Source organism: Salmo salar, chromosome ssa16 (genome assembly GCF_905237065.1).
Source record: "Salmo salar chromosome ssa16, Ssal_v3.1, whole genome shotgun sequence".
Classification (NCBI taxonomy): Eukaryota; Metazoa; Chordata; class Actinopteri; order Salmoniformes; family Salmonidae; genus Salmo; species Salmo salar.
In genome coordinates, this window is record NC_059457.1 from 74,910,208 (window position 1) to 74,926,996 (window position 16,789).

At 45.2% G+C, this 16,789-nt stretch overlaps 2 protein-coding genes across 9 annotated transcripts; one reads left to right on the top strand and one right to left on the bottom strand.

The window, feature by feature from the left end:
- Nucleotides 1-1,279: 1,279 nt before the first annotated feature.
- Nucleotides 1,280-16,582, bottom strand: LOC106574681 (RCC1 and BTB domain-containing protein 1). Of its 8 annotated transcripts, none has more exons than XM_045697822.1 (15): nt 15,406-16,582; nt 15,245-15,314; nt 14,769-14,907; nt 9,121-9,355; nt 8,787-8,937; nt 8,473-8,639; nt 7,775-7,933; nt 7,526-7,633; nt 7,231-7,373; nt 5,207-5,284; nt 4,894-5,084; nt 4,580-4,706; nt 4,252-4,403; nt 3,994-4,124; nt 1,280-3,488 (listed from the first exon to the last, which is right to left on the bottom strand). In XM_045697822.1, the coding sequence occupies exons 1-15, from the start codon at nt 15,592-15,594 to the stop codon at nt 3,348-3,350; spliced, it is 2,181 nt and encodes a 726-aa protein (XP_045553778.1). In that variant the 5' UTR covers nt 15,595-16,582; the 3' UTR covers nt 1,280-3,347. The 8 variants fall into 8 exon arrangements, with proteins under 8 accessions (XP_045553778.1, XP_045553777.1, XP_014006156.1 ...); XM_045697821.1 differs by having other exon boundaries at nt 4,894-5,087; XM_014150681.2 differs by lacking the exon at nt 15,245-15,314 and having other exon boundaries at nt 4,894-5,087.
- On the top strand, nt 11,810-12,854 carry LOC106574683 (ADP-ribosylation factor-like protein 11). Its single transcript, XM_014150688.2, has one exon. The coding sequence runs from the start codon at nt 12,149-12,151 to the stop codon at nt 12,428-12,430; it is 282 nt and encodes a 93-aa protein (XP_014006163.1). The 5' UTR covers nt 11,810-12,148; the 3' UTR covers nt 12,431-12,854.
- Nucleotides 16,583-16,789: the final 207 nt, after the last annotated feature.

Below are 16,789 nucleotides of genomic sequence, written 5' to 3' on the forward strand. Positions count from 1 at the left end.
CAGATTACATCTGCATTCCATTATTAGAATGTCATTTACTTCATGACGTTATAATCTTAAGCAATAAGGCCCGAGGTGTGGTATATGGCCAATATACCACGGCTAAGGGCTGTTCTATTGCGGAGTGCCTGGACAAAGCCCATAGCCGTAGTATATTGGCCATACATCACAAACCCCTAAGGTGCCTTATTACTATTATAAACTTGTTACCAACGTAATTAGAGCAATAAAACGTTTTTTTTGTCATATCTGTGGTATGGGGTCTGATATACCACTGCTGTCAGCCAATCACTCCAACACTCTACTCAGCCAACTGGATGCAGTCTATCACAGTGCCATCCGTTTTGTCACCAAAGCCCCATATACCACCCACCACTGCGACCTGTACACTCTCGTCGGCTGGCCCTCGCTACGTATTCGTCGCCAGACCCACTGGCTCCAGTTCATCTATAAGTCTATGATAGGTAAAGCTCCGCAGTATTTCAGCTCACTGGTCACGATAACAACACCCACCCGTAGCACGCGCTCCAGCAGGTATATTTCACTGGTCATCCCCAAAGCCAACACTTCCTTTGGCTGCCTTTCCTTCCAGTTCTCTGCTGCCAATGACAGGAACGAATTGCAAAAATAGCTAAAGTTGGAGACTTATCTCCCTCACTAACTTCAAACATCAGCTATCGGAGCAGTTTACCGATTGCTGCAGCTGTACACAGCCCATCCAACTACCTGCCTCATCCCCATATTGTTTTTATTTCCTTTTTTTTGCTCTTTTGCACACCGGTATTTCTACTTGCACATCATCATCTGCAAATCTATCACTCGTGTTAATTTGCTAAATTGTAATTACTTCGCTACTATTGGCCTATTTATTGCCATACCTCCTTACTTCATTTGCACACAATGTATTTAGATTTTTCTATTGTGTTATTGACTGTACTTTTGTTTATCCCATGTGTAACTCTTGTTTTTTGTCGCACTGCTTTGCTTTATCTTGGTCAGGTCGCAGTTGTAAATGAGAACTTGTTCTCAACTGGCCTACCTGGTTAAATAAAGGTGAAATATATATATTTGTAAATAAAGACCAGCATTCAGGGCTCGACCCACCCAGTTTATAATAAAGAATGGTTTTCATTAGGCTAGTGTCTCTAGGATTAGAAAATGTATGTGATGGCCTCTAGATGGCAGCATAAGGACATGTTTGTAATTATCTGTCGTTGCACATATGAATGAATGTTCAAAACAAGGACATATAAAGTCATTTCTAAAGCATCATCCAGCATTGTGTACAAGAATGTAGTTGTTTATTTCAAAGTGGTTGCTTCTCATGACTTGCAAGTTAATAAACATGTTGAGAATTGTGGCACCAATAGCAACTATTTCCATCCTAAATAATTGTAAATATTTCAAAAGAAATGTAATTGCAAAAATAAACATGCGCAACAAAATATTTCTGAAAAAATAATCAAAGAATACAATGCGTTGAATTTAAATTTCAGTACAAACACTCGCTTCAAAGTAAATTAGAATGTAGTAATGAACGTTAAACCATTAAAACAATATTCAAAGCAGCAGAATGATTGGAAATGCTTGGGTGGGGGGTGGGGGTAATCTCAACCAAAGCAGCAGAATGATTAGAAATGCTTGGGTGGGGGGTGGGGGGTAATCTCAACCAAAGCAGCAGAATGATTGGAAATGCTTGGGTGGGGGTGGGGGTAATCTCAACCAAAGCAGCAGAATGATTGGAAATGCTTGGGTGGGGGGTAATCTCAACCAAAGCAGCAGAATGATTGGAAATGCTTGGGTGGGGGTAATCTCAACCAAAGCAGCAGAATGATTGAAAATGCTTGGGTGGGGGGTAATCTCAACCAAAGCAGCAGAATGATTGAAAATGCTTGGGTGGGGGGTAATCTCAACCAAAGCAGCAGAATGATTGAAAATGCTTGGGTGGGGGGTAATCTCAACCAAAGCAGCAGAATGATTGAAAATGCTTGGGTGGGGGGTAATCTCAACCAAAGCAGCAGAATGATTGAAAATGCTTGGGTGGGGGGTAATCTCAACCAAAGCAGCAGAATGATTGAAAATGCTTGGGTGGGGGGGTAATCTCAACCAAAGCAGCAGAATGATTGAAAATGCTTGGGTGGGGGTGGGGGGTAATCTCAACCAAAGCAGCAGAATGATTGAAAATGCTTGGGTGGGGGTGGGGGGTAATCTCAACCAAAGCAGCAGAATGATTGGAAATGCTTGGGTGGGGGTAATCTCAACCAAAGCAGCAGAATGATTGGAAATGCTTGGGTGGGGGTAATCTCAACCAAAGCAGCAGAATGATTGAAAATGCTTGGGTGGGGGGTAGTCTCAACCAAAGCAGCAGAATGACTGGAAATGCTTGGGTGGGGGGTAATCTCAACCAAAGCAGCAGAATGATTGAAAATGCTTGGGTGGGGGGGTGGGGGTAATCTCAACCAAAGGAATGCAATAAGTAATAGTAAAAAATGTAGATATCTATTTTTGTAAGAATAAAAAAAGTTCACACAGTAACAAATTGTATATGGTCCAAATGTTTTGTTGTTTTCTGTCTGGTAAAAGAACTGAAGAGTTGAAAACCAACTTCCTGCTCATTGTTGAATTGCATCACCATGTTAATTTCAAATCTCGAGAATGAATGTGCCTGAATGAATAAATGACAAGCGCCGCTCTACTTTGTCAGTACACAGCATATTAACAATTCATATTGAAACTGTCATTTCCTCAAAACATCCACAGGCTCTGCTCTACTTTGTCAGTACACAGCATATTAACAATTCATATTGAAACTGTCATTTCCTCAAAAACATCCACAGGCTCTGAACCATAAACCCTGTAAAATATATTTCTGGCCAGCTACATTGTCAGACATGTAACAGTGTCCATCTTAAGCTAGATCTATGGTCCTCCAATTAAACTGACGCTAAACGAGCAGTCTGATGCCATTTAGCAGGTTTGTAAACATGCAGTGACAGACAATGAACTCTGATGTCACTGTTTTGACTGGTAAAGGAACTTCCTCCCCACAGTGTCACCTGTCCACGTGGAATATTAGGTGCATAGGCAGGGACTCGCTTTGGCTTCTTTGGCTGTGTAACTGGAGGTGAGCCATAGTCACCAGATGACCTCACCAGATGACCTCACCAGACATTGTCTCAATGGATTAATAATATGGCAATTTAGAGATCCGGTTCAAGCTAGCCGTTTCCATGTTCATACCATTTCTTTCTTTGTCCTTTCTACCATGGCCAAGTAGTGTCAAGCCAAACCAGTTCATGCTAGCCCTTTCCTCGTCCTTCCTTCCTTCGGGGCTGGTTAGTGGTCAGTCAGTTTTTGAAGGCCCCACAGCGGCTGGCTCTGCAGATGAACTCTTTGAGCATGTTGCCATCGATCTGCCAGAAGGCTGCAGTCTGTGTCACCTCTGTCAGGTGGTTCACACAGAACTTGAAGCAGAACTCCTCCAGGTCCTACAGGGGAGCGATCACATCCAGTCACAGTATGAACACGGGTACAGTATACAGCAGGTCAGCAACAAGCGGCCTGCGGGCCAAAACCGGCCCCCAATTGATTATTTTGGGGCCCCCTTAGTTTTGGGTCAGAAAATACTGTAAAGTCACCAGGAATTCAAAAAACAAAAAACAGTTTAACGTAAGCTAATCAAGGTATCTTTGTTATTTGCAAATAAAATCTATTTTGGGGCTTAGTTGTATCCAATTTGTAGAGTACAACTTATTATAATTATGTTCCAGCACCCCGACGCGTCAAATCGGCCCGCGGCTGAATCTAGTTCCCTACCCCTGGTATACAGTACCTAAATAGGTATAAGATGGTATACGAGGTCATCTGACTAATATGTCCATAATGACATGGCTAACGTCTCTCGTATAAGGCAGCCTCAAGAAGCTTGTGGTAACCAGTAAGCATCTGAGTGGTTAACCCTTATTAGTGACACTCTGTCACAGTGTGTCTCACCTCAGCGTCGTATCGCACGGCGGCAGAGAGCAGAGAGAAGGCGTTCTCCACGGTGATGCCTCTCTTGATGATGTGTTGACACAGACGTTTCAGACGGTTCTCACAGTACGATGTGGCCAGGTCCAACAGGCCTGAAACAGAGACACAGTTTGTACACACAGCGGCTTTCCTATGGGTGGACTTTAACTCAAAGTCATTTGTTTTGAGTCTGGGGCCCCGTATGATCCTAAATAGGATTCCTGGTTCAGTCCAACTCACCGATGGCGTCCTCTGGGGGCAGGTCTACATTGTCAGTGTAGAGGAACTCCAAGAAGGAGCGGTAGACGGGGTAGGAGAACTGGTCGATCTCAATCACCTCCTTCATGTCCTCTGTCCAGTGGGACTGGAACATGGAGCGGAAGTGTTCACACCTGACAGAAACAATGATGGACACTGTTATGTTGTCGTGTTATGTCTATAGACAGGTTTATATGTACCTGCTTGGTCCTATTGGAAAGGCTAAAACTAGAAAAGCTACATTTAAAGAAAATGTGTGCGCTTGCTTCAGCAGTTTAAAAATATATTTTTTTTACAAACATTCACATACCGGATCTTGAGCACGGCCTTGTGTACGTGGATGTATTTCCCGTCCAAGCTGAACTTGAGGTCGGCCGTCTCAGGGCTGTCGAACTCTTTCCTCAGAGACTGGGCCACAGTCAGGAAGTCATCATGCTCTACGACAGAACACAACGCCTTAGATGGGAATCATGGTGTGTGTGTGTGTGAGTGAGAGAGGGTTATCCTAGACCATTGGTTAGGGGTACCTCCTACTTAGAGATCAGAAAAAGAAAAAACCCCACTACAACCAAGTTACATACTGCACCTTTAAAAACCATTTAATAAAGGATTAAATTAACTCACCCATGGAGAGTAGCCTCCACATGACAGACGGCGTAGCGAAGCAGGCGAAGACGTCGTCAGTGCAGGAGAAGTGTGTGAGGTGTGGCAGCACGATGGACTGACCCCTACACTGGCCCCACATGTACACCTGGCCGCTCTGGGTCTTACAGGCAGATGTGTGTGTGGAGTGGCACGCCGCGATCTCCACTATCCTGCTGGGGGGGGGAGTGAGTTACACACACTCTACCAAGTAACGGTACTCTCCTGTGTCTTTTGACCGCTATAAGAAATTCTGTGATTCTTGAGTGCATTGTTTCTTTACACGTCTCCCTACTCTGTCTCTCTGTGCCACGCCTCTTCAGTGTTTTCCCTTGTTCTTTTGCTGCCTACGGCGGGCCACTCTCCCTCTCCCCTTTAAGACGAAGACAGGAAACACAAAAAGAGAAGGAAGAATGACAGGACACTGCTGAAGTCGCTGGTGTTCCATGAACTTAACTAGATGGGATATACACTATATGTACTAAAGTATGTGGACACCCCTTCGAATTAGTGGATTTGGCCATTTCAGCCACACCCATTGCTGACAGGTGTGTAAAAATCGAGCACACAGCCACGCAATCTCCATAGACAAACATTGGCTGTAGAATGGACTTATGGAAGAGCTCCGTGACTTTCAACCTCGGCACTGTCATAGGACGCCACCTTTCCAACAAGTCAGTTCGTCAAATTTCTGCACTGCTTGAGCTGCCAAAGTCAACTGCAAGTGCTGTTATTATTGTGAAGTGGAAATGTCTAGGAGCAACAGCGGCTCAGCCGCAAAGTGGTAGGCCACACAAGCTCACAGAGCGGGATTGCCAAGTGCATAAAAATCATCTGTCCTCAGTTGCAACACTCACTACCGAGTTCCAAACTGCCCCTGGAAGCATCAGCACAAAAACTGTTCATCAGGAGCTTCATGAAATGGTTTTCCATGGCCGAACAGCCACACACAAGCCTAAGACCACCATGCGCAATGCCAAGCGTCAGCTAGAGCTTCATTAGACTCTGGAGCAGCGGAAACGCGTTCTCTGGAGTGATGAATCATGCTTCACCATCTGGCAGTCAGGTGGATGAATCTGGGTTTGGCGGATGCCAGGAGAAAGCTACCTGCCCCAATGGTTAGTGTCAACTGTAAAGTTTAGTGGAGGAATAATGGTCTGGAGCTGTTTTTCATGGTTGGGGCTAGGCCCCTTAGTTCCAGTGAAGGGAAATCTTAACACTACAGCATACAATGACATTCTAGACCATTCTGTGCTTCCAACTTTGTGAAAGGCTCTTTCCTGTTTCAGCATGACAATGCCCCCATGCACAAAGCAAGTTCCATACAGAATTGGTTTGCCGAGATCGGTGTGGAGGAACTTGACTGGCCTGCACAGAGCCCTGACCTCAACCCCATCGAACACCTTTGGGATGAATTGGAACGCAGACTGCGAGCCAGGTCTAATCGGCCAACATTAGTGCCCGACCTCACTAATGCTCTTGTGGCTGAATGGAAGCAAGTCCCCGCAGCAATGTTCCAACATCTAGTGGAAAGCCTTCCCAGAAGAGTGGAGGCTGTTATAGCAGCAAGGGGGGACCAACTCCATATTAATGCCCATGATTTTGGAATGAGATGTTCGATGAGAAGGTGTCCACATACTTTTGGTCATGTAGTGTAGCTTATGTCAGAATCGATTTTTCGTAGCAGGTTAGAAGAATTAACGTAGCAGGTTAGGAGTATTAGGTTAGGGTTAGCTAAAATATTATACTTTTGACGTCAATTTGACAAACTGTATCCTGTCTAGCCATGACCGTATTCCATGGACACAGAAGGTTGTTGGTTTTATTGTGCCCTCTGTCTTGTAGCTTGATCTCAAGGCCAACCTGAGGCTCATTCAAGAGTGTTATGACATGTTACACAACGTTCAGAGATAGAAATGAACATGACAAATGTCCACGATCTATTCCGAATTAAATCCCAATAACTGGTTTGCATGTTTTCAGTGAAAAGTTAATGCTTGTCAAGTGTCAAAACCATTTGTACTCCAGCCCACAACATAATGGCCCCCTCTCTCCCCTCTATTATAGTTTTGCTTCATTGTGACAGGGACAATGTAAACTCAGAGACAGATTATTCCAGATCTGGTGTGTGAGCCAATGTTTGGACTATGCAGTGTTACCGTATGGACCCACACTGGATGGAATACAACAGAGAAGACGAAGAGAAAAGAGAACTAACCATGGGTCTCTGAAAGATGACAGTATCAACTGGGGCTTTTAGTGGGCGGTAGCAGCCACCAGAGCTACATCTCAATCCTGTGAATGTGTTCTCTCCCTTACCTCTCCTTCTCAGCCATGATGTGTACAGGACTGAGCTGGTTGCTCTTGTTGCCAGTACCCAGCTGTCCGTAGGTGTTCGCCCCCCAGGCATACAGCAGGCCCTCGTCTGTTAGAGCCAGGGAGTGGGCGTAGCCTGACGCGATCTGGAAGACAAGTCCTTAAGGGTTTTACACAGTGGGAGTGGACAGAAACAAGGCTCTGGGCTCAATTCTGTTTCGTATTAGTTTGAGTTGAAGTAGACGATTCAGACAGAGACATACAGGTGGTAGTAGTGTACACTAGTGTCCAGTCTTACCTGTAGTACACAGAGACCCTGGAGGGCTGCCAGGCGACAGGGGGTCAGCTGGTTACCGTTGTTGCCCACTCCCAGCTGGCCATTCCCGTTGTAGCCCCAGCCAAACACCTGCGACACACACAGGCCACGGTAGTCAGCAATATCTTCCTTTATGTATATGCTGCTATATAACATTTTGCTTTGACTTTCACTGGACCGGAGGGAACGATCCAATATAAACCCATCCCTCCCAAGGGCTTGGTCTCTCACCTCCCCGTTGTCGAGCACGGCCATAGAGGAGGTCTGTCCACAGGCGATGCCCATCACCACTTTACCCTGCAGGCAGTTGGTCACCCTGCGGGGGGTTGGCTGGTTGGCTGTGGCACCTGAACCCACCTGGCCACAGTTGTTGTAACCCCACGCAAACACCTAGCAGATACAATCATATCACACCTCGTGACCAGTGATCCTAGGTAACCATGATATTAGGTAATGCTGTAACTATCCCTTTACAGTGCTGAGTAACATACTTCAAAACATCCAAGATAAATATTTAGGGCTACTTTTGGAAATCATTAGTCATTTCTACATCAACTCTTCAATCGTGTGTGAGACCAGGCCAGTGGGCCTGGGTTAGATGCAGCCCGCCTGGACACAGTGAACTGAGATAATACCTTCCTAACCTGCTGCTGGGACAAACATAAACCACTTAAAGAGACAGACAGCCAAGACAAGTGACCACTGATCAGCCCTGGTCCACTCCACACACTGACAGGCTACACACGACCTCCACCAATACTCCACTCATGTTCACCAACAGTGTTTTTATTCTCTTGAACATTATGTACCTAGCAGTAGCACTGTAGCAGTAGCATTAAGGTGCTGACATCTTGAAACAGGCTTATTTCAGGGTTACAAGTGCATGTAAAAGGACTTAAACAAGCATTTCCCCTCTCCTATCCCCTCACCTCTCCATCGTGTGTCAGGGCCAGAGAGTGATGGGACCCACAGGCCACTTGTGTTATTTTCTTGTTCTGCAGGTTGGTTGAAACCAGGATGGGTGACACCCCCTGATTGGTGGTCCCGTTGCCCAGCTGGCTGTATCCATTGTGCCCCCAGGCAAACAACTCTCCCCCTGGGAGACAAACACACCAAAGTAACACAGAGCTATTTAAGTAAGCTGCACTATGACAATTGTACTGGCTTTTGGTAAAGTTCTAGTAACATGTCAACGTAGCCATTTGGTGGTGGTAAAAACAGGTACGGCAAGTGGACAGCATACCTTCTGTGGCCAGTAAGACGTGTGGTCCACTGCCATAGCTGAGACTGACCACCTTCTTGCCTCGGAGGAAGTCTAGTTTCTTAGGGACCATGGTGCTCTGACTGTCTCCTGTCCCCAGACAGTTACTGCAGTTCAGCCCAAACACAAACACCTACAGGGAGATCAGCGACAAAGATGAAGAGGAGAAGGCAGGGAGAGGATGCCACTACATGTAATTATATTTATTTAACCAAGAAACTCCACCCAGTAACCATTTCCACTGCTTTCCAGAGACTTCTGCACTACATAAAAACTATAAAGTTATTCTATACAATCGAGACACCCCCAGTCTCACCTCATCGTCCTGGGTGATGTAGATGGCTTCGTTGGCTGAGGTTCCGAAGACACAGGCCTGCCTGATGCGGGAGACCTCCTGAGCCCCCAGCAGGGTGAAGAGGGGCCACTTCCCCACGTCCACCATGGCTTGGTACCTCACTCTGGCTCTCCGCGGTGGGGGGGTCGGGGTCAGGACGGGTGGCACAGGGGAGGGAGAAGCAGGGGCTGTGAGGCCACCACTGTCCCCGCTAACACTGTTACAAGACAACCATCAAAAGACAGACACGTACAAAACACTGTGTCTTAGTCTAAACCTCAGTGGTGAGGCACCCTGGTTTCAATGAAGGTATTCATAAATATATGTTAATAATTTCTCAAAGGCTTGTGCAGTAAGTTAGACATGACTTCAGGACTTTATAATGCCATCTCTGGATGCTCACGATGATATCGACATGGTTTTAAATAGTATTGGGCCATACAGACAACATGCAGATGGAATGGATTCTTTATTTGGCAAACGTTCCCATCCAGATCTTTTAACTGTCCCATACAGTTGGTTAAATAATTGGATGACTAGCTAGGTAACGTTAGCTAACTACGTAAGTACTGCAGAGCCAACGCATCTCTGGCCAGGCACTCTGTTGACCATTGGGATTACAATCGTGAATCTCAGCCACAACAGATGCGGCATCCATTAGCCTCCTAGCTGGCTAACAGTAGTTAGCTTACCTTCTGCCAGGTAGCAAACTAGCTTGCGACATGGTAACGGTCACCTAACAGTGACTGGTCAAGCTAGCGATGTACTACGTTGAAGGCTGCACCCATGGCAGTCTCCCTTTGCTGTTTACAGTTCGTTGGCTATCTACAAAGCAAGCTAGCCCAGCACCTAGCTGGCTAGATTCAGCGCTGACTAATAGCTAGCAAGCTGTAACGTTACTGTACCTAAAGCATCGCTCCATATCATCAAGAAAACTAAGGAGAGAAACAAGAAAGACACATTTAACCGCTCGACTATTAATAAACCTACCTCAAGTAAATATGATTTGAAAGCACGATTACCAGAATAAAGCTGTCACTTCGTTGTTGTCGTCGCTGATTTAAGGACGCCAAATGTACCAGGCAGCAGCTTTGAGTTTAGCGATAGTATTGCGCTCGAGCCCCAGTCCAGATCATTGGTCCAGATGGACACACTCTGACGTCATGGGCTAAAAGAAGGTGCGCTTGGTTTAGGTCACCAGCGGACAGAGTCCACGGTTGAGAAGATTTTAGGACACATACGCCTAGCCTGGGTGCCAGTCTATTGTTCTCTTGCCAACTCCTAACGCAAGAAATGGGAATTAAGAATAACAGTTTTCAGCCCTCTGGTGTTTAAAAATAACAATAAAAAAACATAGGCCCAATTAAAATATTAAAAAAACATACTTTCCTCCCTTGCGGTAATAATTACCCCACTGCTTTCACCAATCAAACCCTAGATCTGCGCAATGAGGGAGGATGCTTTTAGAGTATAGAGAAACTGAGAAAGCCTGTTGGTACAGCCTCTAAAAGAAGAATGTGAAAAGACTGGTTCTCATGTGACCATGTTTATATTCTGAAACTCAAACTCAGTTTTATTCACGTTGAGTGAGTCTCTAGTCACCGGAGGGCAGCAGCAAGTGAGCACACCTGACGCTTACTCCCAGACAAAAATACAAAAACAATTTAAATCGAGAAGAGCCACTGGTTGCACATATCACCGAATCTCCTTTTGTTGATGCAAATCAGAGACTACCGAGGAAGACCCAACAAACCAACATTGTTCAGAAGCAGAGGTGGGACTGCCGTACTTCCTCTTTACCTTCTACCTCAGACCCTGCTTTGCCTAGCCAAGTGTGTCTGTCATGGGGCTGCTTCTATCCAAGAGGGACATCAAGAGGACGCCCACGGTTGTTCTGATGGGCCTGGGCTCATCTGGGAAGTCCACCCTGCTCTTCAGGCTCAAGACAGGGTTGGATACTTCCCCCACCGTGGGCTTCAACGTGGTGACCCTGGATCTGAACAAGAAAACGGCCTTGACCTGTGCTATTCTATTACTATTTTCGAACGCATCTCATTCCACTAATCATAATGCCTGTTATTAGACTGAACAAAAAATATAAACAACAAATAACAATTTTACTGAGTCACAGTAAATCAGTCAATTTAATTAAATAGGCCCTAGTCTATGGATTTCACATGACTAGGCAGGGGTGTGGGCCTGCGAGGGCATAGGCCCATCCACTGGGGAGCCAGGCCCAGCCAATCAGAATATTTTTTTCCCTGCACAAAAGGGCTTTATTACAGACAGTTTCATCTACTGTCTGGGTGGCTGGTCTCAGACGATCCCGCAGGTGAAGCCGGATGTGGAGGTCCTGGGCTGGCGGGATTATACGTGGTCTGCGGTTGTGAGGCCAGTTGGACGCAATTTCTCTAAAATGACGTTGGAGGCAGCTTATGGTAGAGAAATGAACGTTCAAAACTCTGGCAACAGCTCTGGTGGACATTTATGCAGTTAGCATGCCAATTTCATGCTCCCTCAACTTGACATCTGTGGAATGTTGTGATAACTGCACATTTTAGGGGCCCTATTGTCCCCAGCACAAGGTGCACCTGTGTAATGATCATGCTGTTTAATCAGCTTCTTGATACGCCACACCTGTCAGCTGGATGGATTATCTTGGCAAAGAAGAAATGCTCACTAACAGGAATGTAAACAAATTTGTGCACAAAATTTGAGATTAGGCTTTTTGTGTGTATGGAAAATGTATGGGATCTTATATTTCAGCTCATGAAACATTGGACCAACACAGTTTATATTTTTGTTCAGTGTAGTTTAATCAGGTGTGACAGTTCAAGTCTAGAACAAATAAATGCACATTCTGTCTCCGGTCCCATGATCAGGTTGGTAGAGTACTGGAATAGAATAACCTTTTATCCTCAACTAATGACTTGCTAAAATTGCAATATCATTAGCTAGACACTACCCTAGTTCTATAATTGGCAGGTACTACCTGGAGGGCTGTAAGGCTATGGTATTCGTGGTGGACAGTAGTGACCGGGCCAGTATAGGGGACGCTCAGAAGGCTCTGAAGAATGTCCCGTCCGACGACAACATGAAGGGAATACCTCTGATGGTGCTGGCTAACAAGAAGGACCTCCCCAACACCATGAACATCAGAGAGGTGTCCAACCAGCTGGAGCTGCCCAGCTACAAAGACCGAGCCTGGCAGATCCAGGCATGCAGCGGCCTGAAGGGAATGGGGCTCCAGCAAGCCTTCCTCTCTGTGGCCAAACTCATCAAGAAGAGCTGAGAGGAGACACGTCAGTGGAGATATCACTGTGTGAGACACTTGCCAAGTCGGAGATACTGACACTATAGTGCACTACCTAAAACTAGAACAATATGAAAGTACCTCAGAAGTAGTGCACTATAAAGGGAATAGGGTGCCATTTGAAATGCAGATTATAACGGAACAATGATTGTGGAAGAGCCAGGATTCTCAATCCAATGATGAACTAAGCGCAGGATCCATATTTGGGCATTTTGATTGTGCTATCAACATGGTTGAGATTTAACACTTAACATCACAGCAGTTAAATGTGCCTGCTAAGGGAGACTGGAGAGTATTGTTACCCTGTGGAGATGTGGGGAAAGATGGCTAGGGAAACTAATATTTTGTTTGCAGATACATAACTTTATATTAATGATAAACTAATAAAACATGCTAAACCTAATGTAAATGTCTGTCTGCTAAATGGCATTATTTGTGTGTAGCCAGGCTTTTCGGTGTAGTGGGCGTACATAATAGGCATTAGCATATACAAAATAATGTCTATTTCCGCTTCTTCGGGGCTTGGTAGGAGGGGTGAAGTCGTTTGAGTGACAGCCATGATTGCCACAGCAGCAGTCCAGGCACCACCACCCACACCCCATTGAAGAAGACCAGGTAGATCCATAAGTAGAGCCAGTGGTCTGTGTTGAGGTTGGGGCTGCCTGCCAGCCAGTCTGGGCAGAAGGTCATCCAGCCTCCGTACAACTCACACACACACAACGTGATCTGGACAAAGTGCCTGAAAACAAACATGGAGAACTATTCACCCGGGGGGCCAGACTGTGCAACAACAAGACAAGCTAAAAACACACGTTAACCGTGTTTGATATGCTACAAGCTTGGCACACCTGTTTTTGGGGAGTTTCTCCCATTCTTTTCTGCAGATCCTCTCAGGATCTGTCAGGTTGGATGGGGAGCGTCACTGTACAGCTATTTTCAGGACTCTCCAGAGATGTTCGATCGGGTTCAAGTCCGTGCTCTGGCTGGGCCTCGCAAGGAAATCCAGAGACTTGTCTTGAAGCCACACCTGTGTTGTCTTGGCTGTGTGCTTAGGGTGGTTGCCCCAGTCCTTTTTTTCATCAAGGATCTCTCTGTACTTTGCTCCGTTCATCTTTCCCTCGATCCTGACTAGTCTCCCAGTCCCCACCGCTGTAAAACATCCCCACAGCATGATGCTGCCACCATACCTCACCATAGGGATGGTGCCAGGTTTCCTCCAGACGTGACGCTTGGCATTCAGGCCAAAGATTTCAATCTTGATTTCATCAGACCAGAAAATCTTGTTTCTCATGGTCTGATTGTCTTTAGGTGTCTTTTGACATACTCCAAGCGGGCTGCCATGTGCCATTTACTGAGGAGTGGCTTCCGTCTGGCTACTTTACCATAAAGGCCTGATTGGAGGAGTGCTGAAGAGATGGTTGTCCTTCTGGAAGGTTCTCCCATCTCCACAGAGGAACTCTGGAGCTCTGTCAGAGTGACCATCGGGTTCTTGGTCACTTCCCCGACCAAGGCCCTTTTCCCCTGATTGCTCAGTTTAGCCAGGTGGCCAGCTCTAGGAAGAGTCTTGGTGGCTCCAAACTTCTTCCATTTAAGAATGATGGAGGCCACTGTGTTCTTGGCAACCTTCCGTCAACCCTGCAGAAAATGTTTGGTACCCTTCCCCAGATCTGTCCCTTGGCACAATCCTGTTTCGGAGCTCTTCGGACAATTCCTTCGACCTCACGGCTTGGTTTTTGCTCTGACATGCACTGCCAACTGTGGGACATAGACAGGTGTGTTCCTTTCCAAATCATGTCCAATCTATTGAATTTACCACAGGTGGACTCCAATCAAGTTGTAGAAACATCAAGGATGATCAATGGAAACAGGATGCCCCCAGAGCTCAATTTCGAGTCTTATAGCAAAAAATCCTTATGTAAATAAGGTATCTTTTTATATTTAATAAATGTTAAAAAAAATGTTTGACCTGTTTTCGCTTTGTCATTATAGGTATTGTTTGTAGATCGGGGGGAAAACAGTATTTAATACATTTTAGATTAAGGCTGTAACAAAAGGGGTCTGAATACTTTCCAAATGCACGTTACATCTATGTATATGGTAATAGGTCATTCAGCACATCACATGCTGAAGACAGACACTATACAAATGTAAATTGTGACATGCTAATGGCATGTAAACACTTGTTTGTGTAATGGGACAATTCTGAATATAATAATTAGTGTTGTCTATAAAGAAATATGGTACCAATATAGAAATTAATGGCATAAAGCATGAGAAAAGCCTGACAATGAAGCATATTTAGTACCAGTGTTCCTACCTGTAGTGTTTGTCCTTGACGATGGCATAGACAAGCACCAGCGCCAGGATGCCGTCCAGGACCACCGTCAGCAGCTCCAGGGAGACGATGGTGGGGTCAGAGTGGAGCCAGCGCTCATCTGCCTTTCCATACTCCTTCCCTACATGGACAGGATATCTGTTAGAGCAGTATCTCAATCGATTCCTGGGGGACCCCAGGGCCAGAGGGTGGGCGTTTTTGTTCTACTCCAGCACTAACAGTGATTGATATTCCATTCCTGTATATTATTCCGTTTGTGAGCATTTTAATACTACGTCCACTAGATGTCTCCCCACAACCAGGCTCCAAAGCACATCTCAAACACACGCACCATTGTTAATTTCATTTATATTTTGCATGATAAAAAAAAAGTTAAATGAAAGTTAAATATAAATTCTTTTTTTTTTTTAAATCATCATTTTTATTTTATTTTTTTATTGCACAGGTAGCCTACTTACAAAGTTCAGCAAAAATATTGTCTGAAGTTGCCACGGTTCCAACAAGTGACATGTAAACAAAGGGCCCTTCCTGTATGAACAAACAGTAGAAAGAGTCAAATAAGAGCTGCAAATTAACTTTCTATATTGACAACGCCTTCTCACTCACATCACACACTCACCAAGGTAATGTGAACAATTGCGTCGTAGAAAAGCCACACGAGCACCCATCTATCAGTTCCAGAGCATTTTCTTCCCCATATCTGCGCGAGGATGTATCCCACGGCGAATTGAGCGGCGCAGGCCAGCAGAGAATAAACCGTCACCGGAGTAAAGAGAGATTGGGCATCTTTCAACGCCGCCGATACCATTTTCACAGAAAACTCGACTCAAACCATGCAAAATACTCTGAACTTGCAACTATTGTCTCGTCCATAAAGCTAGATAGAGGACTTATCTTTGTGTCTGTGACATTGTAGCGTCTGCCTGCCCTGCCGATGCTGTCAATCTCAATTTTGAAGTAGTACATTTTATTCTTCATGATTGGCTGAACCGTCACCAGGCGGGATCATTCAATGAAGTTGGAAGTCCCCCCCAGTTGACTTCATTACAATGGTGGAAGCCCTCAATGGCACTTCCCATCCTAATATATATTTTGGGCCACTTAGAGGCCTCTATCATTCTCTATGGTCTTGTTCCAAATGGATTCCGTAGTCGTCTTCCCCCTGCCCCACAGTGTCACGCTGTGAGAAGTACATGATTGGCTGTCGGATAAATCTCTACACTTGTGAGCCCTCCTAAGAGAAATGAAGGGGAGCTGAAGTTGGTGAAACAGAGGCGAAGCGAGTGTCGACTCCTCCCAAAATATGTCCGAGTTAAAATAAGCGTTAAAGCAGACCAAGTGAGGAGTTTTGTATGAGGGAGCAGCAATGAGTGTCGAATCTAGTGAAGATACAAGTTAATTGCTATTTTGATAGGTGAGGCTTATTTGATCAAATATAAGTTTTATAATACTTAAGTTAAGTGTCCTGCACGTGACATTGCGACGATTTTTTTTTTATCGGTTGTGCCAGTTCACACGGGTCTCTGCGCTCATTGGCTAGAATGTTCCCACCTGATCTCGCCTGCCGCATGCCTTTCGCCTTTGCGAAATTGTTAGCGCGGTCAGTCGACCATTTTGCCACGCCGATTGTAGATCAAGCCAGGAGAGGGTCAGGAATCAGGACCTCGGACAGCGATTGACAATAGTATAAATAAAGCATACTATATTTGACTAGTCAAACTTGTTATATTGTTTGTATATCGTATTTTACAGTGGTGTAAAGTACTTAAGTAGTTTTGGGTATCTGTACTTCACTATTCATATTGACTACTTTTACTTCACTACATTCCTAAAGAAAATAATGTACTTTTTACTCCATACATTTATCCTGACACCCAAAAGTACCCGTTTACATTTTGAATGCTTAGCAGGACAGAAAATTGTCATTTTCCCACACTTATCAAGAGAACAACTCTAGTCATCCCTAATGCCTATGATCTGACCGACTCACTAAACAAATGCTT

Excerpts from the sequence above, each read along its gene's own strand:
- LOC106574683 (XM_014150688.2), top strand. The coding sequence starts at position 12,149 with ATGGTATTCGTGGTGGACAGTAGTGACCGGGCCAGTATAGGGGACGCT.
- LOC106574681 (XM_045697821.1), bottom strand. The coding sequence starts at position 15,594 with ATGGTATCGGCGGCGTTGAAAGATGCCCAATCTCTCTTTACTCCGGTG. Across the intron at positions 4,707-4,893 it reads GTGGAGGCTACTCTCCATGG|AGCATGATGACTTCCTGACT; the intron begins GTGAGTTAATTT and ends GTTCTGTCGTAG. Across the intron at positions 3,489-3,993 it reads CCGTGCGATACGACGCTGAG|GACCTGGAGGAGTTCTGCTT; the intron begins GTGAGACACACT and ends GCTCCCCTGTAG.